This window comes from Penicillium subrubescens (genome assembly GCF_028828155.1).
Source record: "Penicillium subrubescens strain IBT 31985 chromosome Unknown utg000007l_segment0_segment0, whole genome shotgun sequence".
In the NCBI taxonomy this organism is placed as follows: domain Eukaryota; kingdom Fungi; phylum Ascomycota; class Eurotiomycetes; order Eurotiales; family Aspergillaceae; genus Penicillium; species Penicillium subrubescens.
Window position 1 is genome coordinate 118,063 of NW_026643157.1, and position 22,420 is coordinate 140,482.

Genomic DNA, 22,420 nt, shown 5'->3' on the forward strand with positions numbered 1-22,420 from the left:
TTTCTCTTCCGGCAATTTCAATGGTCTCTCAAAGGCTGGCCTGCTTCATTCTGGCAGCGACCGCGTTCCCAGGCCACCACGTTAGCCTAACTTGCCTATAACTTGCCTTAAAGATCTCTGGCACCATTTACTTCTTTCACTCGACTCTATGGAGTTGAGGGACCAAAGGGTCTCCAATCATCTCAGAGGACTGACTCATTTAGCAATTCACCTTGGTAGATTGCTCAAGAGTTTGGAAATATTGTCATTGGACCCTGCAGCTGTCAAGCATGCTAGTATGCGTGAAGGAGCAGAGTTTTGTGGAGATACGGGTGATACGCCGATATCGGGCTGATTGATTAGATCGATAGGCTTCCACTGACAACTTTTCACCAGACAGACAGCAATTCAACATTACGCACACTTTTGTCAATGAAGTAAGGCAGGGCTCATGCAGCCCTGTACGACTCATTCGGATGAACCGGCCCTGACGGTCCACATCAGTCGAAGCTGGTTGTACTCTGCAGTGTCCTCTCTTTCCTGCATTCACCAACCTTTGATGGAAAGCAGGCAAAACAAAGCCACCGTATGTGTAGTCAGAAGAATGACTTAGACGACTTCGCGTCCCTGATTCATTCAAAAAACTTGACTTGAAGTGTCAATATTCCGTCCTTTCACGATTGTGATGGTTCGTCATGCCGTGCAAAAACTCTCGAAAAATTATCTGATCCGAGCGGGGCGCCACGAGGCCCGCCAACCGAATCCCAAAGTGGATCACCAGCATCAGGTATTTTCCGGTATGGATGCAGCTTGAACAGGTGTATTACTGTACCCACGTACACTAACAAAACCATGGCCTTAGATTAATGATTCTGACGAAAATGTCCGAAGCGAATATCCACTCTAGGAAACTTCTTCAGTCGATCGCCATTCTCCGAGCAGAATTCGAGCAATCTCCACAGACGAGCCCGGTTCCTGAGACTGAGACAGACTTTCGAGGCGCGTTCCGGCTCAGACCACTACAAGCTGTCGAAATGAAAGGAAGCACTGTCATCCTTCTACTCTATCGTCTATGGAGATTCACTGCGACGTATCGATCAATTAACCACTTTCGTAGGGTATTCACCTTCGCTTCCGTGCGTCCCCGACGTGCAGTGGACCATCTGACGCGCCAAGAAGTTCCAGAATCACTGTCCTCTTTACGTTGGACTGGTAGCACTGGCTATATGATCACTCGGAGTATCCTACTGTGTACAGTTTGTACAATTTGACGGGTGATACCGCCAGCCAGCTGTCCATCCTTCTTGCTCCGTGAGAATCCACTCTGCATTAATACGCCGCTCCACCGCGCCCGCCTATCTGATTGATCGATGGCTATCTGATCTGATACGGAGAAAGGAAAAAAAAAACGAAAAATCACAAAATTATTGCCGCGGTATCATCGGCTGCTGCTATAAGCCCACGAATGTCCTCCATCTTTTCCCGACCTCGCACACTTTCTGCCAATCTACCCTCCTCGCTTCTCAAGTGTCCAGCTTCATATCAGTCATGGCTGTCTCCCGGAGTGTTCATCGTCTGCAACAGACGCTGTCTCATGTCCAGCCATCGCCAGCACCCCTCCAATGGTCAATTGTAGCAGGGCCAACTCAGCCTAAGCTACTGGATATTACCTTGGGTGAGCTGCTGACACTACAAGCCCTACAGTATGGAGACTATGAGTGCTTGGTATTCCCGTGGACGGGAGCGCGATGGACTTATGCCGATCTAAAGGACGAGTCCGATCGTCTTGCGCGGGGCATGCTCGCCATGGGTATTCAAAAGGGTGATCGTGTTGGCATTATGGCAGGTAATTGCGAACAGTATATTTCCGTCTTCTTTGCGGCCGCACGAGTGGGCGCGATTCTGGTAGTGTTGAACAACACGTATACACCTTCAGAGCTCTACTATGCTCTAAATCATACCGGTAATTTTACCATTGGCCTCGACAGTTGCCGTGAAAGGCTCAAGACTAACCAAATATCCTGATTCAGACTGTCGCTTGCTATTCATGACTCCTCATATCGGCCGTCACAACCTCGAAGAGGTCTTGACAGAACTTGGCCCCAAGCCCAAGCAGAACAAGACTTCCAAATGCGTGGACGAGATTGTCATTCTTCGTGGCAGCTACCAGGACTTCACCACCTACGAGCAAGTCATTCACCGGGGCCAGTCACAAGCGACTCATGTACTACAGGATCGCGAGGCCGCATTGCGACCCGACGACGTCTGTAACTTGCAATTCACCAGCGGCTCGACTGGCAATCCTAAAGCAGCCATGTTGACCCACCAGTACGTATTTTGTGGAAGTTGAAAAGAAAATACAAAGATCAATGCTTATCAATTCCTCGAAAGTAACCTCGTGAACAACTCGCGATTCATCGGCGACCGCATGAACCTCTCCTCCTTTGACATTCTCTGCTGCCCACCTCCACTTTTCCACTGTTTCGGTCTCGTTCTGGGTATGCTAGCAGTAGTGACCCACGGCTCCAAGATCGTCTTCCCCAGCGAGACTTTTGATCCCAAGGCCGTGCTACATGCCATTTCCGACGAGAAGTGTACGGCCCTGCATGGTGTTCCCACCATGTTCGAAGCCATCCTTAGCATCCCCAAGCCAGCCGGGTTTGATACTTCGAATCTGCGCACGGGAATTATCGCGGGAGCTCCAGTTCCACGGCCATTGATGAAGCGACTTCTCGAAGAATTGAACATGACAGAATATACGAGTAGCTACGGTATGAAATGCACCAACACTCCGTTTGCTTCGTTCGCTCTCTTTATGTCATCGTTTCGCATGCTGACACCATTTATTACCATAATAGGTCTCACTGAAGCGTCACCTACCTGCTTTAATGCTTTCACCACCGATAGCATTCACACCCGATTGACCACGGTCGGCAAGATCCTACCCCACGCCCGCGCAAAGATTATCGATGAAAAGGGAAATATCGTCCCCATTGGCCAGCGGGGCGAACTCTGCATCGCCGGATACCAACTCACCAAGGGCTACTGGCACAACCCGGAGAAGACAGCCGAGGCTCTCGTCACCGACGCTGACGGAGTAACCTGGCTGAAGACGGGCGACGAGGCTTCATTCAACGAGCAGGGCTACTGCAGTATCACCGGTCGGTTCAAGGATATCATCATTCGGGGCGGCGAGAACATCTATCCCCTCGAGATTGAGGAGCGTCTGGCCGCGCATCCACACATTGAACTGGCCTCCGTTGTCGGCATTCCCGACTCCAAGTATGGCGAGGTTGTTGGCGCGTTCATTCAGCTCGCGCCCGGCCAGAATAGACCGACGGATGAGGAACTGCGTGCCTGGACGCGCGAGACCCTTGGTCGTCACAAGGCGCCACAACATGTGTTTGTGTTTGGCGAGGAGGGCATCTCTAGTACGGTACCAGTGACGGGGAGCGGAAAAGTTCGAAAGGTGGAGTTGCGGCAGATGGCGACGGCCGCACTTGCGCAACAAGGAGCCCAGGCGTAACGGAGTGCCCTGGCCCTGTTGGCAGCTTTTAGAAAGTGTCTGGCTTGCTTATACCCCCTGTATGTGTTGTTTTCTGTTTATCTCTTTTTTTTTGACTACACCTAGTTCTTGTCGCATACGGTAGAAGGCAGAGCGAATAAAATTTAGAATTCTTTACTGATTTCCGCGGGGCAAATCTTATCAGATGGCATACACTAATTGGTATGTATCTTTGAATTTCCAAAACAAAACACCAGTGACAATCCACTCGTAACACTGACGAAAGCTGGGCAAATTGCGCGATTTCCTTAGCGACTTGGCAGGCCTCGAGGTTTCACTTTTGTTTTTTGCTAAGTCGGGTTCCGTGGCCTATTTGGGGCAAATCAGATTAGATGGGGATCTTGTCTGATCGGAAGTCTCGATATGATTGGACAAATCAGTGCCACGATATGAATTCTACGGAGTACCCATGGCTCAATGAGACAGTAGTACGTAATTTGGACAATATTACCCGACTGACTCCTCATAGTAGAAGTAATTCAAGTACAGTATCACAGTCTGTAGCCCCCCACTCTCCACCCAACGAGCCCAAGCAGCCGGTCACCTTTACTAGAGTAGGAAGTTGAACATGATCGCTCATGTCACCCTGGCTAGGATCGGATCGGATCTGATAAGTTTCACAAGCGCGCCAAGAGACTGGATTCGCAGAATTCGGTAACGAGGTGTCGGTGGTCACACATCCTGTCTAATGTCTAGTGTGGACCGGAACTGTGGACCATCACCGATGTCGCATCTGATAAGATCAAAATCTATTGTACTCGGGCTGTGCGGATTCCGAGTCAGACATCATTCCTTAGTTTCCCCCTTTGGTTCCCTTGGCAGGTCAGGTTCATAGCAGAGTATATTATACTGCGCATTGCCGGGTTCTATCACACTTCCTTCCGTTTCTTTTTCTTTTTCTCTCCTTTCCTTCCTCCCTTTCCCTCCTATATCTTGTTTATCCCCCTCAATATGCCCTCCAACGACGGTCTGCTGGCTGTTGCCCGCTCCTTTCGAGTCCTCGTCATTGGTGGTTCCTATGGAGGTCTCTCTGCCGCTCTGAACCTCTGGGATCTCTCCCGAGGTCGTTTACCGCGCTTCAACTATGCCTACGATGGCCCAGCCCCAGCACACCGGATTCCCATACAAACCACCATCGTGGATGAACGCGACGGCTATTGTACGCATTCAAGTGAAAAAGCGAAAGAAAATATGAATCTCCAGCTAACACGCTCGGTCTAGATCATCTCATCGGGACTCCCAAATCGTTGGCTTGCGAGAAACTAGCCGCAGAGTCTTGGACTCGATTCCAAGACATCCCGGCACTCAAATCTCCAGATTTCAAAATCATCCAAGGCAGTGTCAGCAGTGTAGACTGTGCCACCAAAGTCGCGCACATTCTAGATACGGCGACCAATTCGACCATCACCGAGTCTTATGACTATCTCATCGTAGCTTCTGGGCTGCGACGAGGGTACCCCACCGTTCCTAGATCTCTGCGACGGGACGACTACCTCGAGGAGGCCAGGAAACATACGGAGAATGTTCGAAATGCCCGAGGTGTTGTGGTCATTGGTGGTGGTATGTATCCCTTTTCACGGTTCTGCTCAGTGTTGCGTTCGTTTTCTGTCTGGCCAATCTAACACTTGAATCGTGGAATTGCAGGTGCAGTTGGAGTGGAGATGGCCGCCGAGTTGAAGATGCTCGAGCCCCAACAAAAAGTCACTCTGATTCATTCCCGAGACCGGCTACTCTCCTCCGAGCCACTACCCGATGACTTTGCAGAGCGGGCGTACTCCATCCTACAGCAGGGAGGTGTGGCAGTGATACTGGGCCAGCGTGTGATGGACACCACCGCAGTGGACGTCGAAGGTGACCAGCGCATGTGGCGCTTGACGCTAGGTGATGGACGGCAGATCACAACTGGGCACGTGTTGAGTGCCATCTCACGATGCATCCCCACATCCACCTATTTACCACCGCAAACTCTGAATGAGGACGGTTATGTGAAGGTCCAGCCTTCGTAAGTCGCTTCCCAACGTCCCCTATCCCGAGATCATTCTCTCACACGTCAGAAGATTACAATTTTCGGCGGACATTCCCAACGCCGAGCATCACTATGCCGTCGGAGATCTTGCGGCCTGGCCTGGCATCAAGCGCTGCGGAGGTGCAATGCACATGGGTCATTACGCGGCCATGAACATTCATCAACAGATGATGGCCGAGTGCAGCGGTGGCAAGCCCACGCTGAAGACCCTTAACCCCTTCCCAGCCGTGATTGGATTGGCCCTTGGAACGAAGGCTGTGTCCTACACGCCGGATGAGGGCACAAAGCATGGCGAGGAGCTCTTGGCTAGCTTGTTCGGAGAAGATATGGGCAATAGCAGTAAGTTTATTGGCTCAAGTTTCAGCTGTGAGATTCTCCTGGAACCCGACGAATGCTAACCTGCATCTCAGACTGCAGGAATTATCTGAAATTGTCAGAGGCATGCCAGGCGTGAGCTTCATCTGTCCGAATTTGCAGTTATTCAGAAAAATCAGCTCTTGCTTTGTGTCGTAATTGATAGGAGTTTGGAGTTCTGCGCTCTGTGGTGTAGCGTGCTCCTGAGAGTTCAACGTTTATTGGGAATGTTATATAGCCAACAGGCCGTGCCACCTTGGCGGGCGAATCACTTGTACATTGGCGTTGCACTGATCTGATTTGAAATTGAAACCGGTATGATTGAGTTTTGCAATCAAATTCCTTTCAACAGATAGCCCCGTAATGTTGTAGCCGTTCAACTCGAGCATTTCACGCAGTAGGAGGTATGCCGGCCGAGGAAGTCGGTCGCACCAGGCTGAAAGGTTCCGCAATAGAGACACACTACATAAAACCGGCCATGGACAATGACATGAGCACCGGGACCGTATCTCGCTGTACCATTGCGCGGTTTCAAACCACAGTCAACACAGAACCGCTTGCTGCTATCCCGGCCTTCTCGGCTGCGACGTCGCCGTAGCATGCTCTCTGCAAATTGACTTGCAGGGCGCAGCCGGAGGCAATAACGGCAGGCATAGACATCTTTCCGACGGGCCCAGTTGGTGGATTCGGCTAGCAGCAGCTCCTCGTGCGACAGTGGAGGAATCACATCGTAGATGTAGGCACAGGTCAGCCTGAACTGGAGCTGGTCCTCGATCGGGAGAAAGGAGGTGATTAAGACATGCAGTTCAGGTGGGAGCCGGAAGAATGGAGGCATTGATTGAGATTATGGAAGGGGGGTTCATGTTGTTATTCTCAGAACCTCGAGTCAAGTGGTGAGGAGTGAGTGGTAAATGGGAAGTGGAAGAAGGTGTGAGGCTGAAGATAATGGGGAAGTCACGGGGAGTTGGGGTAATAATACCATTGATACCATACCATACGACAAGTTGGTGATGCGCAGCCATGTCGTGTAGCGATAATCGATACAATACTGTTAGTCCATGTATCAACCAAAACTAGAGAACCGCTGACAATTGCTTCGAGTTATTATTTAGTTAGTATTTCAGTAGAGATGATTAGAAATCTCTACAAAGTATAAGATAGCTGTCTCCTAGCCGATCCCTCCCTATTCTCACCATTTCCTGTCAGGTGTCATTGGTTCTGTGCTGACCAGCCTGACCAGCTTGACCATGGTCCAACCCCACCAAGACAAGGCTATGGTTTTGATACTGGCATGATGCATCTGACAGGTACATAGCATAGAGAGGTACCTCATTGTGTCTATGATCCCCTTCATCCATGGCTACTTTGTTCATTTCGATCCTTCTACAGCCTCGTATCCCCCTCTGCTCCAATTGACTTTCTCCCTCTCTCTCCCATTCTCTCGTGTCACCGCCATGTCCCCTAACCCCACTTGCCATGGAATTCTTTCCCTGTCGATTAGCAATCGGTTTCCACCTGTTTCCACCCCACTGCCAGTGACCAGCTGTGAAACGTGTTGAATATGATCATCATTATTAATCGACGACAAACCTGAAGTTGGTCTGAACTCAGGGGTGCGGATGGCGGGGGAAACGGGATCTTTAAATCAGATTTGCCCCCCGGCCAGTGTGGCTTACAATTACCTTTTTTACCTTTCTACTAACCTTCGCACCTCATCTTCATCCACAATGGCACCATTCGGCACAATTTACTCTTACATGCCCAGCCCTCGGGTCATGAAGGTACCTTTTGTTATCTCCCTCCATCTTATCTCCGTTGCTTCGAGAAGCTTATACCCGGCGAGACTTGCTAACATCTCTCTCGATATGACAGGCCCAGGCTGCGGCCAACATCAACGGCCTCGAGCTGGCCATCTACCCCGAGTTCGCCATGGGCAAGACCAACAAGACCGAGGACTTCCTGTCCAAGTTCCCTCTCGGCAAGGTCCCCGCCTTCGAGGCTGCCGACGGCACCACCCTGTTCGAGTCCGACGCTATTGCCCAATACATTTGTGAGAGCGGCCCCGCCGCTACGCAATTGATCGGTGGCACCCCTGCTGAGCGCGCGGCTATCCGCCAATGGATCTGCTTTGCCCAGGGTGAGATTTTGGACCCCGTCACTCAGCTCGCCTTGTGGCGCCTGAAGATCCGCCCCTACGATGAGGCCACCGAGACCAACAACCTGCAGCGCCTGGAGCGTTCGCTGCGCTGTCTCGAGACTCACCTCAAGGGCCGTACCTGGTTCGCCAGCGAGGACAAGGTCAGCATGGCTGATATTACCGTTGCCTCCGCCCTGGTCTGGGGTTTCTCTATGGTCATCGATGCTGAGATGCGCGAGAAGTTTCCTCTCGTCATCGGCTGGTATGAGCGCCTCATCCAGGTCGATGGTGTGAAGGAGGCCTTTGGTGAGAAGAACTTTGTTGAGAAGCGCCAGCCCTACCAGGGTTAAATTCGGACTTTTCTCTGAGGATTTAAGATATGATGTTAAACATTCCAAAAGTACCAAATAATGATGAATGACAATACACTGATCATGGCCGTGCACAATGATAATCACACTATGCTTATTACGTTGAAAGGGAAAAAAAAGTATACCATAATATCAAGTATGTACGGGATTAGACGACACTGGTTAGGACATCAGAGCAACAGAGAGGCCGAACCTGTCAGCGGTAACTTTGTACAGAGAATCTTTCAACATCAACATGAGAGAGATGGGTATAAAATTATAGACATAAATCAACACATGAGTATATACAGCCTGCTCTCACAGGCGAGCCATGCCATTCCGCTCACTTCGGGGCTTTCCCAACACCCGAGCGACATTCCGGCTGGCCCAGTCGGCAATAGCCATGTTAGTGACCATGGGATTGACACCACTGGCACTGGGGAAGACCGATGCGTCGACCACATATAGACCATCGGTACCCCAAACCTGACAGTCGGGATCCACCACACTAGACTTGGGGTTCTTGCCCATTCGGCAGGTTCCCATTTGATGCGCGCTAGCAAACAAACCCCGTTCAGGATTCAGGGGGGACTTGCGACGAAGCTCGGCGATCCAATTCTGCAAAGCCACATCATTGGTTCCCTCCGGCGCATCCGGGTTGGACGCATCAGGGCGGATGAAAGGCGCGATATCGCGATAAGTCGTGTGGAACTCCTTAGCGCCGGTGATGTATGCAATCTTTGCAGCGGCGATGATGCCCTCCACGATGTGACGGCGATCGAACGGAGAGACAGTGTAGTCAATTCGAGGTCGGCCATCAACAGGGTCAGGGAAGACTCGTCCACCATCACGATCCTTGGTCAGCGTGATGAAGCTGGTGCTGCGACTCATGCTCGCGGCCCACATCTTGTAGTCCAGCCCGTCCCGCCAGGGGAAGACTGGAATATACACGGATGGCATCATTGCCACGGCTTCAATCTTCACTCCGTGACCATGTCCATCCAGATCCTCGAATTCGTTGACAACGGTCGTCAAAGCTCCGCCTTCCCAAGGGCGAACTGACTCGTCAAATACGGCGCCGGCACCCATGACTGTTCACACCCGTTAGTATCAGAGCTGCACCAGAAAATGAAGGATGAGTGAGGGCTTTTACCTGGATGCAGATGCAAATTCTTTCCAATCTGTGAATTCTTGAGGCCACTCCGGAGTAGCAAAAGAGGGCTGTTCAAGGTACCCGATGAAACAACCACCTTCTTCGCCTTGATAATCAATTTGCGTTTCACAGCGCCATCGCCGCTGAGGCCGAGGTACGAATCGCGCGAGGTCCAAGTACCTTCCACGCCGACCGCAACCCGCTTGCCATTATTCGTCTTCTTGTCGAACGTTACCTTATCCGCTTTGAATCCTTCGATGAAGATTGCTCCGGCCTTGGCGGCATCCGCTAGGAAAGATTCCGTGGGACCCTTCTTGCCGGTGGAATGGCAACCCAGTGTGCAGTAACCGCAGTAATGCTCGCTATTACCAGTGTTTTGTGGCACTGCCTTGGCAGCATAGCCGAGCTTGCGTGCACCTTCCAAGATGACATTATTCTGGCGGTTATGCACGATATGCTCGGTGTTGACTCCCATACGGTCACAGACACGGTCTAAGCTTCGCTGAAACTCGAGTGACGTGAAGAAGGGCAAGCCAGTATCGGCCCACTCTTGACGAACATAAGCCTGAGTCTGGAGGGCAGCAGACCAATTGACCGTACCACCACCTCCCCAGGTTGAACCTGCCAGGACTGCCATCGTTCCGTCTTCGCTGATAGTCGCGCCAGCATTTTCGAACATGTTGACGTATGCCTCGTTTGGCGTCATGGGGAACGACTTGCTGGAGTAGGAGTATGACTTTTCAACCACAAGCACTTGAAGACCCGCCTCGGCCAGATTCTTTGCAGTCACAGCACCACCGCAGCCACTTCCGACAATGACCACATCGGTTTCAAGCGTCTCGGGTTGGTCTCCCGCAGGGAAATGCAGGAATTCATAGGGGAATCCATCGGTGGGCTTGCCATGGACTGGAACGCGAGGGAATCCGAGGACCTGGTTCATCGTCGGGCTCGCCATTACCCATGACTTCTTGACAATTGCGGTGAGACCACGATAAACTGCACGGAGGGGTGGTAGTCGGGAAGAGTCCCATCCTTTGAAGACCTTTTCACGGAAGGCCACCGGCTGTTGATGAATTGGTGTTGTAGATCCAGTTAGGATCAATGAGCCCGCTCGCGTGCTATATTCGAGGTTATTACCGGATCTCACTTAATAGAATCCCGGGTGAATCATACTTAAGTGCATTCATAATCATTCCAAAGCCACTCTTTCCTTCCTCATGAACATAGTGGCCCATAATTCGCTCCACATATGCACAGAAGAGGGGATTCGACGAGACATCTTCTTCCAAATAGACAGCCGCAATCTTTGCAGCATCGGGGCTGGGGATCAACGAGGACAGCTTGGTCACGGCCGAGTCCCATTCCGCCGTTGAAATAACCTTATCAGTTGATGACTTGACGGTGGCAGCTGTTCGAATGGACGGGATTATAGCATCTGCCAAAGCAAATAGGGTCCTCCATTGCGCCTCGGAAAAGAAGGAGGTATCCGGAGCTGCAGGCAGGGGAACCTCCAGCGGAGTATACGCAGATGCAGACGTAACAAGATCGGTCATAGTGACGATGGAGGTTCAACCCGAAACTAGAACAGCCACGCTATGCAGGGTCTAACAGATGATATACCGTATACGTCCAGAAGATTGGCGAGTTACCTGGACTGGACGAGAGGGGAAACGGTAGAAATAATGACAGGCAGTGGAGAGTCAACAGATATAACCACCCCGGAAATTCTAGACAACGGCTCGTTTCCGAACCCCACAGTCTGTTCGCAAGCCCGGTCGGTGCTGTGTTGGTCCGTATCCGAAGTCCTAGAGGCTACTAACTAGTTAGAGGCTCGAGGCTGAGTAAAAGCCTAGGAATCAGAGCGGAGGAATGGGCCGATCGAGAATCCAACCAGGCCATGTTTCCCAACGGGAATCGTAAAGGGTTGAAGATTCTCATTGGGACTGGAGTGGAGAGGAGGGGCCTCGGTTAGAAAAGTGTCATGGAACCCCAAGCTTTTGCGTCTTGGATCCAGTTTTTTCCTTTCAAGTGGGTCTGATCATAGTAGTTGAACCAGTCAAGTTGCTCCGATTGGCGGCGATCGTCAGGTTCTCGGAGAAGCTCGTGCGGACTGCCGGACTGTTCACTTCAAAAAAGAGGGTCCTTGAATCAGCCGAGATTCACAGCCATGTGAGTCGATTGGATGAGGACAGGCAGGGAGGAATTCGAAACAGGAAGGGATCAGGTCATGAATTTTAGGTTGATCGCCTTCTAACTAAGAAGAGAAGTATGTATCCGACGTTCCATTCTTCTTCTTATTTATTCTACTAGTCTCGATGGTAGGAAGTACTACGGTCAGTACATCATAGTACAGTACTCCGTACCGTTGTCCCGATAGATTGGGTCCATCTGCTGTATAACATGATCGAAGCAGAGTGGATGTTGTGTGTTGGCCGGCGGGTTTGTTGAGTTACTAGAGGTATAACTTACAGCTACAGTATAGCTGTACTTGCTCTACTCCACATCCCTGGGTCTTGTTAGCAAAAGCATCAACCGGTGAGAGGCAATAATCTTTCCATGGAAACGCATACCCAGGAGAAAGTATAAGCAATAGATAGTAGATCAAAGAGAGAAAGAGAGAAAAGTGCGAAAAGGATGATCCTAAGAACAGATTAAAAGGGAACGAAGAGCCCGAGATCGAAGTAAATATCATCATCGATTCCCTGAATAGGTACCAAATTTGTCCATCCATGTCAACCGATGAGATCCCCACCGTTCGATAGTTTGACCTGCAGGACCGGAGTCTTCCATCCGAACTGAGCAGGTGCGAAACATGCTGGATATAGTCACTTACCTGTCAATCTTAAGAACTAATTAAGTTAGTTAGTACCAAGTTAGGCAGATATAGTGACTCAGTAGACAGGTGAACTCAGGAACTGGTTGATCATAATCGGAGACTAATTGACTCAGGAATGGTGGTGCACTGACATTCGGTCGTAGTCAGCTGGTAGCTGGTCCTAACTACTGTAGGTAGCTTAGCTTCATCACCGCCAACCTCCATCGGACCATCATCATACTTTCTTCTCCTCTCTCCATCACACCTCCACCATGGCAGGAGACTCCAATGCGTCCACCCCCGCTAGTGCCGGCAAATCCCCAGCCTGTACCCTTCCTTCCGACAAGGTCTTCGCCATTCAGATTGGCTCCGAGCTGTTTCGCCTCTCCGGAGCCTCCATTGCCTCGGACGGTCGGAGATCCCATCCCTCTTCTCATCTTCTCCACGACGATCACAAAAAGTTAACATGCCACTCCTCATTCAGCTCCCTCCTACTTCTCCCGTTTCTTCGAAGAGCAATTGCGCCTGACCGATGCCTCCAATGTGCGAACGCTCTACATTGATCGCGACCCAGCCACCTTTCAGGACATTGCCCGCCATCTCCAAGGTACATCCAGACCAGACACGAGTATGCAGACTACGCGCGCATACACACTAGCACCTGCAACCCAATATTCGTTCAACAGCTAATAATAAATAATCCACAGGCTATCATGTTCGACCCCGAGATGGCGCCCAATTCGTGAAGCTATTCGCCGACGCGCAATTCTACACCTGTCAGATCTCCCCGCCAATGGCCCCCAATTTTGCAACCGACTCCTCCAAGCTCCCTGCTGACCAACGACAGTGCCCCGGTTGATGTCCCAATTATTCGAGTCGGAGATCTTCATCCAAATCGGCGACCGCCATTTTCAGATCCCCCGTGACATCTTCTCCGGCCCTGGTGATTCTCCAAACTTCTTTTCCCTGGGATTTGGTGCCTTTTTCGCCTCGCCCTCTGAGGTCTTCCCCGGTCTCGATCGCGTCGGCCTCCTTCGACCCCCCGCGATCGTGCCCCCGAGTGTTCCCAATCGGTCTGCAGACGTGTTTGCAGAGCTGCTTCACCTGCTACGCGGATACCCATTGCATATTCGAAATGCCGACCATCGTGCAGAGCTACTCCGGGATTGTCGCTATTTCCACCTGCGAGGGCTGGAGCAGAAGTTGATCCCCCATCACATCAGTTATAACCCGTTCCGGCAACGCTCGGAGATTATCATTCGCTTGGAAGATGTACGACCGTCGGGTGTTCATTTTGCTCCCGATACGACTTCTCGAACTGGCGTCGGCTCGGTACTGTACGCTCGTCCGTTTGTAGACGAGAACCCGGCCGACTTGATTCTGGAGATTGCAGACGCCTCCACGCTGGTCAACAGAACTGCCCGCCGGGCTGACTTTGTTGGATTGACCAAGTCTCGCATGGCGAGTTTGCTCCAAGTGGTAGCCAAGAAGATGAATCTTTCGGATTCGCAGCTGGGTGCAATCCCTATTAGGGTCCGCTGGGGACAGGCCTCGGATATCATGATTGACGGTGTATCAAACCCCTCCTGCCCGGCGAACTTTGCGCCAGACTTGGAGACGGATGATGATTTGCCGCCAGCCAAACGTCACCGTACAGATACACCCCAGATTTCTTACAGCGAACCCTGCGTGGTTCGGACGGGGCAATGGCGACTACAGGTGGAACCGGACAATAACGGTGCATACGAGGCAGTCTTGGTTGCGGTCAAGCTGGACACATGGCTCGATGCGCGAGCACGGAACCAGCAACAGCAATTTCTCTGAAGAAGATATCTAGCGGGGGACATGTTGATTTGAAGAGATTGACAGCTATGCAATTGGTAATATACAGGTCAAGGCTTCCGACCTTGCAATCGACGTTGGATCTAATCGGAAAAGCCATCCCACTCTTCATCCTCATTGCTTTCATCAGTGACATCGCCTTCGGCATTGCCATTGTCATGATCGGATTTGATCTTCATCTTGGCGGGTTCTGTAACAGCACCCTCCGAGTCGCGTACAAACCCGGCAACAAAGAAACCTCCCAACCCCTCTGCATCGCCAGACCAACAGCGCAGACAAGCCTCGAGGTCAACCTCGGAGAGTGCGGCAACTGATTCACTTTCCTCGGATTCCACACCCGTCTCCATGTCTCGGTCACGCCGGACACCACGGTGCTTCCACTTGCGCAGGCCCTCGGGTTGCTCATCCCGTCGCAACAGCCGCCAACCACGCTCTTTGGCGACATCCGAGGCCAAGAGGCGAGCCACCACAGCCTCGTTCTCGATCAGATGAATGGAGCAGGTGCTGTATGTAACGTGAGTTGCGTTGGGGAAACTCAATGCATGCTCGACGATGCGCGCCTGCAGATTCGACAGCTTGGTGAGTCGATCGTTGTCAATTGTACCGCTTGGAATATCATTCTCATCAGAGGGTGCGGCACTCGGCTGTCCCATTGTCACATTTGATGACGATTCTTCCGGTTCGTCATGGTCCTCCGCCCCACGTTTCCTCTTCTTCCCATTAGGCTTGGAAGACTTGACCACTTTGGGCTGGGGTAGTGTCAGCTGGGGGACGTCGTCTCGACCCACGATACCACTACCCGAACAACTTGGATCAAGTAGAAGACCAGATACATCCTCAAACTGCGAATCCATCGGGTCCAGCGCCAGGAAATCCTGGCCCTGCAGCACAGTAACCATTGGGTCCGCCCCAGCTAGCGAGACCATCTTCTGCAGCGTTTTAGAACGCACTTTAGACGAATCCATAGAGAAGATCTGTTTCCGAGGTTTCTTCTGCTTTTGCTGCTTGGCAAGTAACGAGGCCATGTGTGTAGTTTTGTTTCCCGGAGCAGCGCAACCATCCACCAGATCACCCTGCCAGGCATCCTTGAACCCGCGATCCCCTAACAAGAGATACGCAGGGAAGCACGATGCTTTATCCTGTAGAATAATCTCCCCATTCTTGTACGCAGGAGACGACGTAAAATCCGCACCAAACGGCACCGCCACAAGGTCCGGAATATTCGGATCCAAATACAACAACTTCAGCTTGGTACGTTCATCCTCGGCCGGGGCCAGGGCCGCCAGGGTATCCACACGCTGGTAATCCGCAAAGGTAGTCGACAGCTGTTTCTCAAGAGAACTCCGTATATTATTCACGCGCACCCAGCGCGGATAAACGAAATGGGCAGTGCCATCGGCCTCGCGCTTCTCTCGCAGCACGGCGGTTTTGAACTGTTCCACTGTGGCACAACCCCTCCGCACACGCGCCTTTGTAAATTCAGCCTTGAGCCGAACTTTATGCCGTTCCACCGCTTGGCGGAGGGGTGTGCAGCAGGCGCGGCAATGCCTTTTTTTGAGAGGAGGTGGTCATACACCAAGAGGAGAGCGAGAAGCGGAGTTAACTAGAATAAAAAAATATCATGGGTACTTTGTCAGTCAGTAGGTATGACACGTAGATCCCAGGGGAATGCATAGACTCACCTTGCGCTCCACACTGAGAATATCAGCCTTTTCAATGACATCAGCCAGAACGCGGTCCCATTTAGAAGCCTCGGTGATCAGGGCATAGATTTGCGCGGGTGAGGCACGGAGATTGCGGGCGCTGTAGATGCGAGATTTGAAGGAGCCTCCTGCTGAGGGGGCGGTTAGGATTGCGGCTGCATCGAAGTAGAGGGACATGGTGGGGATGCAGCTAGCGAAAGCTGGAAGCTAAAATCCTGAGATGTAGAAGAGACAAATTGATAAAATGATAAAATGTTGGAGATCCTGTTTGACTTGTTTGCACTCGCGTGGGTCTGCTTTTGTCCGCGGAGGCTCAGCCTAAGGTATCAACATGAATCAACATTGGATGATCTAGGTAGACCGGGAAGGATATAGAGTTCGAATTTTGAAAGACTTAGATCAGCTCAATATTGAGAGTTTCTAGCTTCAAAGGTAAAATGACCAATTTATGACAACTTTAAGTCTGGATAGATAACTTGGTTCCTCATCCCATCCATGCTCCCATCCATGCTCCCATCCATGCTCCCATCCATGCCTCGGCGCAGATATATACCCCCCGATACGCCTGAACACACAACTCCCCATCTACCTCATCCACCTGCTCTACACCCAAACAATTGGAACCTTCCCTCTTGAAACCGACAAAGTCTCTCCCATCCACGGAACACATTACATCTACATCAACCTGAACTACCTAAACCCCCGAACATCCACAATGGCAACCCAAAAACCTACGGGCATCACCTTCACAACCTCAATCCAACCCCCTCCAGGCCCAACAAGCAACCTGGTCCTCCCAAATGACCCGTCCGCATCCCTGACCCACCCCCCAATCTTCAACGATGCAATGAAAGTGCGCGTCCGCGTCTTCGTCGACGAACAACACTGCTCCGCAGACGCGGAGATTGACGCAGACGATGCCCGAAGTTGGCAATGGGTGATATACGCCTCGTCTCCCTCAGAAAACACTACTACATCCACATCCACAGCAACATCTACCCCCGTGGCAGTGATCCGTCTCGTCCCCCCACCACAGCCACCCCACGAACTCCTCACACACCCGACAAATACAAACACAACCCTCCCCGCCTACGACTGGTCACACGAACCCTGCATAAAACTCACTCGCGTGGCCGTGTTACCCGAATACCGCGGTTTCGGACTCGGTAGACGTCTTGTCGAGACAGCGTTGGAATGGGCTACAGAACACGCAGGGGAAATTGATGCTGCGGCGGGGGAATTAGCTCGTCAGCTCTCCTCGCAGAAGCTACAGGACAAAGACGAGGGTCAGAACTCGGAGGGGGGTTTAGAGGCGTGGCGGGGTTTAGTGCTGGTGCATGCACAGGTGGATGTGGAGCGGATGTATAGTGGACTTGGATTTGTGCGGGATGAGGGGTTGGGACGGTGGGATGAAGAGGGGATTGAGCATGTGGGGATGTTTAGGAGGGTGGAAGTGCGGTGAGTTCGAGGATTACTATATTACTAGAAGTATCCATTATCCAACCTATAGAGTAAACGGATATGGAGTCTGGATATACTCCAAGTCTTCAATAGGTGGGATGTCGAGTGCAGCAGGCAAACTATATATCGTGTCATGCAGGAAGGCGTGGATATCAGATAAGATCGACATGATCTACAGATTAATTTCATACAGATAGTGGTACAAGCTTATGGGGAGATAAAAAGGGAAGGAAAAAGCAAATTGGAGAAAAAAGTAATTTCTGGACTAGTTCATGATGAAGAATGGATTTCATTTCGGGGGTGACATTGAGATGCAAGCCCAGCCCCAAGCCATATCCGTCTAGCGTTGCAGTTCAGGATCAGGCACCAGTGCAAATGAAGAGAGAAAAAAAAAGCATAAACGAGATTGCCGCTCGAGAGAAGTGGCGGGGTATCCTGATCAAAGACGAAAAAAACGAAGCACGCGCAAAGCCCACTGCTAAGACAAAAAAAAGAGGATGCGGGACGACTGTTGATCGCTGGATCGAAGCAGTTTGCGCGCAAAGAGAACCAGAGACCGTGAGACCCCGTCTAAAAAGTATCATGCAAAGCATCAAGCAAGGTCACTGTGAAGAACCAGTGCCTTGGGAAAAAACAATAGCGAGACAGAGCAGGAAATGAAAAGAGCACACACGTTGCTCAACGCCCGGGACGCCGATAGAAACTCCGTACCGATGGTCGCAAATCAGAAAAATAATAAGGCCATGAAAAAAGACAAGATGGAAAAGGCGGAGATCAGAAGTGAAATATGTCGGAGTATGCCGTTGCCAGACCCGCTGACCAGTATGCGAGACCCGAGATGGAAGTGATCAATCTGCAGAGAAAAGGATTCTCGCTCGATCAATTAAAAGGTGCTCCAGTTCCAGTCACGGGGAACACTAGCAGCCACCTCGGCAGTCTGACCCAGATTGGCCTTGAGAGCCGCTCGGCCCGAGTTCTCACTGGAATCGAGATCTTCCTCGGCCGACTGAGTAGTCTCATCGTTCTTGGCGTCGATCGTGTTCTGGATCTTGTTCAGGCGGTCGGTGCGAGTCTCCTCCCAGCGCTGGTAGGCACTCCAGCAGAGATCACAGGCACGGGAGAGGACACCTTCCGGGTGGAAGCGGGCATCCTGGTCCAGAGGCACGAGATGAGGGGTGTGATTGTAGCAGAAGACATGACCGCAGTGGCGGCAGTGATGACGGCGGGTGAAGATGCCAAAGGAAGAGCGGCAAGTAGGCGAATCACAGCTCGAAGACGCAGCGTCAGCCTGTAAGGGAGAGGTGGATTAGCAAAGGAACGTTAAGAATGGTAGATGCAGATATGATTCGATCATCATGCGAGGTGTTGGCGAGATGCCCCATGCAATCGACACGCGAGCACGCCATTCCAATGACGAGCGCGCGAGGTCGACTGCGAATGGCGCCATCCTTGCCAGTCCCAGTCATATATATAAAGGGGGTGTAATGACAGGGAAAGAAAGGACGAGAAAAAGAAACAATTCGCAAAGGAGGCAGTGTTACTCACTTTCCAGTGGTCGCGGGTGGGCATCCCCGTGACCACGCCCAAGTGCTCGGTCTTCATCCACTCATGTTCAGCGACCTTGCTGATACCGCTAGACTTGCTCTCCATGGTGAAACGCCGACTGATGGGTTCGGTGTCTTCGTTGAGACTGTCGAGAGAACCGTGCACACTGCGCGGTGGGGTGATCGGGGAGGACTTCTGAGGACGTTCGGTGGGCCGTAGAGCCGCGGGGACATATAGAGGGCCCTTGAGCGGACGCAACTGGCGTGACTGGAGGGGCAACTGATGAAGGGCGGCCGTAGTGAGACGGGGAGAGGTGGGTGAGTTGTTGGCGGGAGTGGTAGTGGAAGAGTTGGTGGGTGAAGGGTGACCGTAGACGGAGATTTGATTGCCTTGGTTGCCGGGTGCGGCCGTGCCGCTGGGGGCGGGGGCGGTAGTCGTAGTGGTGGCCATTTCGGAAAGATGATGAGAATGTGAAGAGGGGAGAGTTTCTATTCTGGAGAGAAGGCAGAGAGAAGGGGGGAAGGGGGAGAAGAAAAGCAGAGGAGGAAAGAGTTGAGAGAGTTGAGAGAGTGAAGGTGAAAGTTGAAGAGAGCACCGAGTTCCAGAATCCGCCGGCGATAGCAATAATAATTAAGGGGAAATAATGGGAGGCAATGGACGGAAGAAAGACACGATGATGTCGGGACCTTGGACCAGTGATCGGTCGGTCGAAGGTCAGTCAAGTGGGTAAGAATAATGGGGATTTCCGGCGTCGCAGATTATTGGCAGAGGCCGGTTCGGAGGTTCAGGACGCAGGGCGGTTACTGTCCTGTTCGGGGACAGGACGCACACGACAAGAAGAGACCGTTCAGCCGTGGAGAAGAGACTCGAGAGGCAAACGGGTGGACGGTGAATGGCCCAGGAGGAGGGGCGGGTGGAGTAAAAAGATGAGGATCGGGGCGAAGGAGCGTTGGAGAAGAGGCAAGTGGAGTTAATTTTGGGAAGTGGAGATGATGGAAGAGAAGAAGAGGAAGAGGATCATAGACCGGGAGGCAAATAACAACGGAGAATACCGAGGGAGAGAAGGTAGAGTAGAGGAACCAGAATTTCTAGAGAGGATTCCTCAAGGGGAAGCGAACTGAAGAATGAACCCGGGGGGAGTCGAAGGTGTTCAAATAAGATACTCTTACAATATTCGAATTTATTGAAATTAATTTTATTCTATCAAGATGAACCGATGAACCAAGAAAGGGGGATTCCGGGCTAAGAACAGAGAGATGAGAGATGAGATATGCGATATACAGTAATCATAATGTACTGGTACATGGAGACTCGGATCACCTACATTCTATACTGCATACTCGATGTATCAACTGGCCATGACCTTACTACGGTCTATTATTCTCTCTATCTCCGTGTCCCCTTCAATAATAATTGACTCTGTAACTTGATCTCCAACCCGGTACGACACGGCCCCGTCTCTTGGCCGCGGGCGGCGTCGACATCCGACTCTCTTGCCGGAGGGACGGGAATAAACCCGCCTAAGGGTAATGATACTCCTGCCTTCCCCGGCTATACGAGAACTATTGAGAATACTCCGTACAGCCTGCTGTTATATCCATCTCTACGCGAAGGAACTACGGAGTACACTAACCAGTTAGTACGGAGTAGTTCTCCCCCCGTATTTATCCCCCCAGGCTGATTTGTAGTCGGTACATTCCCCAAACCCTTGTCTGGAGAAACACGGAGTACTTTAGACACACCGATTGTTTCTGAACCAGGCCTCCTTGGGCTGACCGCTCTTTACGGGATGGATAAGAAGGAATGAAGATGGAGGGGTTATCACAGAACACTATTACATGTGTTGGACTAGGATCTATATTCTGTTCTACTTGTCAGCAACTGGATTCAATCCCTTGCAGGTGCAGATGTCTTGTCTATCTCCAAGTATCCATCCAAGCATATGATGGGTTGACCCGTTGAAACTTGAAGTCGGCACTCCACATATAATATGCACCAGAGCAGACTGTACATATCCATTATTCTGTTGCATACTTGCATACCACTGAAACTCTCCTTCGGTCGCATAATTAATCATTAGTTACTGTATTGATTGATTAAGATGAGGGCAAGATCCATCGCTACGCTGCCTGTCCTTCGTTACTTGCAGAACTGCTCCGCTTGCCCCGCCGGCTCCGCCATCCTCCGCGGTAGGAAGCTCGTGCCCTCCTCTCGATCGGGATATTCGACCCTAAACGGTGGCCAAGTCGTCCGCCTCATCTTCACGGAGTAATACACCCGTGAAAGTACCGATACTTGGAGTCTAGAAGTAGAAGGAGTACATGTAGTTGATAAGCTTCTCCTTGGGGGGAGAACAAAGAAGGGTATGATGTTATGATGCTCTGGATCCTCTGGTACCTATGATGCTATGATGTTATGTTTTCAACTTCCAGCCATCTGAGAGCATGGAAGGAAACTCTCTCTCGAGTGCCTCAACTCTGCGGATGCGGATGCCTCAAGCGGGTTCCCCCCGAGAGTCAAACAGTTGAAAGGTCGACAATCAACCGGATCCCAGTAGGATCCACAGGCGAATTGAATACACCAATCAGTCCTTCCCTAAGACTTCTGTAGGTTTACTAGCGCCTCCCTCCCAGTGCCAAGCACGGCCCAGCACCGCTCTTCACAGCTCCTCGCCACCCAATCATCTCCTATTCCCACCATCCAGGCAGCCGGTGGCGTTTCTGGCTTATCAGAGATGATTGATTGGTTACCGATACCTCGGGTCCGTCGCTTTTGGGGGGGTCAACTTTGGAAAGTCTTGCCTCTTCGCCCAGCCCTCGAAAAGTCTTGGGTGAACTTTGAACACTGTTCGGGCATAACTTTAGAAAGAACACACTTCCACGAGAAAAAAAAGTTCTGGACGATCCTTTCGACAGCGGCTAAGAAACCTACGCTAAGAAAAGCTAACTGACCATACATTTAGCAGCGACACTCGAGATCAATCTGATTGGCGCGAAAAAGAAAAGAAACATACAACTTGTCTAACCACCCACTTGCCCGTCGCGGATCAGCACTTTGCCCGCCAGTCCGCCACCTCAATTTTGGGGTCAATCCACCAATCCGCAGGTTCCGGTCGAACTTTGCTCTTCCTTATTCGGCAATCATCTGGAATGTTTCCAATTCCCTCGGTATCCGCCCGAGCTGGACTCGGAGTAGGATGAAGCAGTCACACTTTACACAACTCTAGGCATGACAGTCCATTATTCCAGTCTCCGGTACTCCGTACAATGGATATCCGAACTCGAACCCTTTCTTCCCTTGTGACCTCCAGACAAGAGGATCGCCCCTGTCTATACGGTACTAGAATTGGGGTAGTCTCGACTTGGCGTAGATCAAGTCTCATAATGATGATGATGATGATCCAACGATGTTGCAGTCTTGCAGATCATTAAAAAAGGATTCACTAGTATCCCTTTGGCCTTTGGTCATGATGATAATGGTGACGTCCATG

The 22,420-nt window shown here is 51.3% G+C and overlaps 9 protein-coding genes across 9 annotated transcripts; 5 read left to right on the forward strand and 4 right to left on the reverse strand.

Annotated features, from left to right (window-relative positions):
• Positions 1-1,527: 1,527 nt before the first annotated feature.
• On the forward strand, positions 1,528-3,505 carry sidI (putative long-chain-fatty-acid-CoA ligase; the record flags this gene model as incomplete). Its single annotated transcript, XM_057155724.1, has 4 exons — positions 1,528-1,942; positions 2,010-2,307; positions 2,371-2,750; positions 2,838-3,505. 4 exons carry the CDS (start codon positions 1,528-1,530, stop codon positions 3,503-3,505), a joined length of 1,761 nt encoding a protein of 586 aa, XP_057004379.1.
• Positions 3,506-4,495: 990 nt separating this feature from the next.
• Positions 4,496-6,024, forward strand: N7473_009786 (putative pyridine nucleotide-disulfide oxidoreductase AMID-like; the record flags this gene model as incomplete). Its single annotated transcript, XM_057155725.1, has 5 exons — positions 4,496-4,703; positions 4,766-5,104; positions 5,189-5,546; positions 5,602-5,909; positions 5,981-6,024. The coding sequence occupies 5 exons, from the start codon at positions 4,496-4,498 to the stop codon at positions 6,022-6,024; spliced, it is 1,257 nt and encodes a 418-aa protein (XP_057004380.1).
• A 276-nt stretch (positions 6,025-6,300) lies between these two features.
• Positions 6,301-6,759, reverse strand: N7473_009787 (F-box domain protein; the record flags this gene model as incomplete). The annotated part of the gene is made up of 1 exon (XM_057155726.1): positions 6,301-6,759. One exon carries the CDS (start codon positions 6,757-6,759, stop codon positions 6,301-6,303), a length of 459 nt encoding a protein of 152 aa, XP_057004381.1.
• A 762-nt stretch (positions 6,760-7,521) lies between these two features.
• N7473_009788 (glutathione S-transferase family protein) lies at positions 7,522-8,519 on the forward strand. The gene is made up of 2 exons (XM_057155727.1): positions 7,522-7,705; positions 7,797-8,519. Exons 1-2 carry the CDS (start codon positions 7,544-7,546, stop codon positions 8,409-8,411), a joined length of 777 nt encoding a protein of 258 aa, XP_057004382.1. The 5' UTR covers positions 7,522-7,543; the 3' UTR covers positions 8,412-8,519.
• A 127-nt stretch (positions 8,520-8,646) lies between these two features.
• On the reverse strand, positions 8,647-11,124 carry N7473_009789 (GMC family oxidoreductase). Its single transcript, XM_057155728.1, has 3 exons — positions 10,738-11,124; positions 9,565-10,682; positions 8,647-9,502 (listed from the first exon to the last, which is right to left on the reverse strand). The coding sequence occupies exons 1-3, from the start codon at positions 11,115-11,117 to the stop codon at positions 8,730-8,732; spliced, it is 2,271 nt and encodes a 756-aa protein (XP_057004383.1). The 5' UTR covers positions 11,118-11,124; the 3' UTR covers positions 8,647-8,729.
• Positions 11,125-12,651: 1,527 nt separating this feature from the next.
• On the forward strand, positions 12,652-14,203 carry N7473_009790 (uncharacterized protein; the record flags this gene model as incomplete). Its single annotated transcript, XM_057155729.1, has 4 exons — positions 12,652-12,790; positions 12,864-12,986; positions 13,087-13,155; positions 13,227-14,203. 4 exons carry the CDS (start codon positions 12,652-12,654, stop codon positions 14,201-14,203), a joined length of 1,308 nt encoding a protein of 435 aa, XP_057004384.1.
• Positions 14,204-14,304: 101 nt separating this feature from the next.
• N7473_009791 (rRNA (cytosine-C5-)-methyltransferase RCM1) lies at positions 14,305-16,101 on the reverse strand (the record flags this gene model as incomplete). Its single annotated transcript, XM_057155730.1, has 3 exons — positions 14,305-15,769; positions 15,796-15,824; positions 15,904-16,101. The coding sequence occupies 3 exons, from the start codon at positions 16,099-16,101 to the stop codon at positions 14,305-14,307; spliced, it is 1,692 nt and encodes a 563-aa protein (XP_057004385.1).
• Positions 16,102-16,639: 538 nt separating this feature from the next.
• Positions 16,640-17,386, forward strand: N7473_009792 (GNAT family N-acetyltransferase; the record flags this gene model as incomplete). The annotated part of the gene is made up of 1 exon (XM_057155731.1): positions 16,640-17,386. The coding sequence occupies one exon, from the start codon at positions 16,640-16,642 to the stop codon at positions 17,384-17,386; it is 747 nt and encodes a 248-aa protein (XP_057004386.1).
• An 882-nt stretch (positions 17,387-18,268) lies between these two features.
• N7473_009793 (FYVE zinc finger domain-containing protein) lies at positions 18,269-19,380 on the reverse strand (the record flags this gene model as incomplete). Its single annotated transcript, XM_057155732.1, has 2 exons — positions 18,269-18,673; positions 18,931-19,380. 2 exons carry the CDS (start codon positions 19,378-19,380, stop codon positions 18,269-18,271), a joined length of 855 nt encoding a protein of 284 aa, XP_057004387.1.
• Between the last annotated feature and the right edge of the window lie 3,040 nt (positions 19,381-22,420).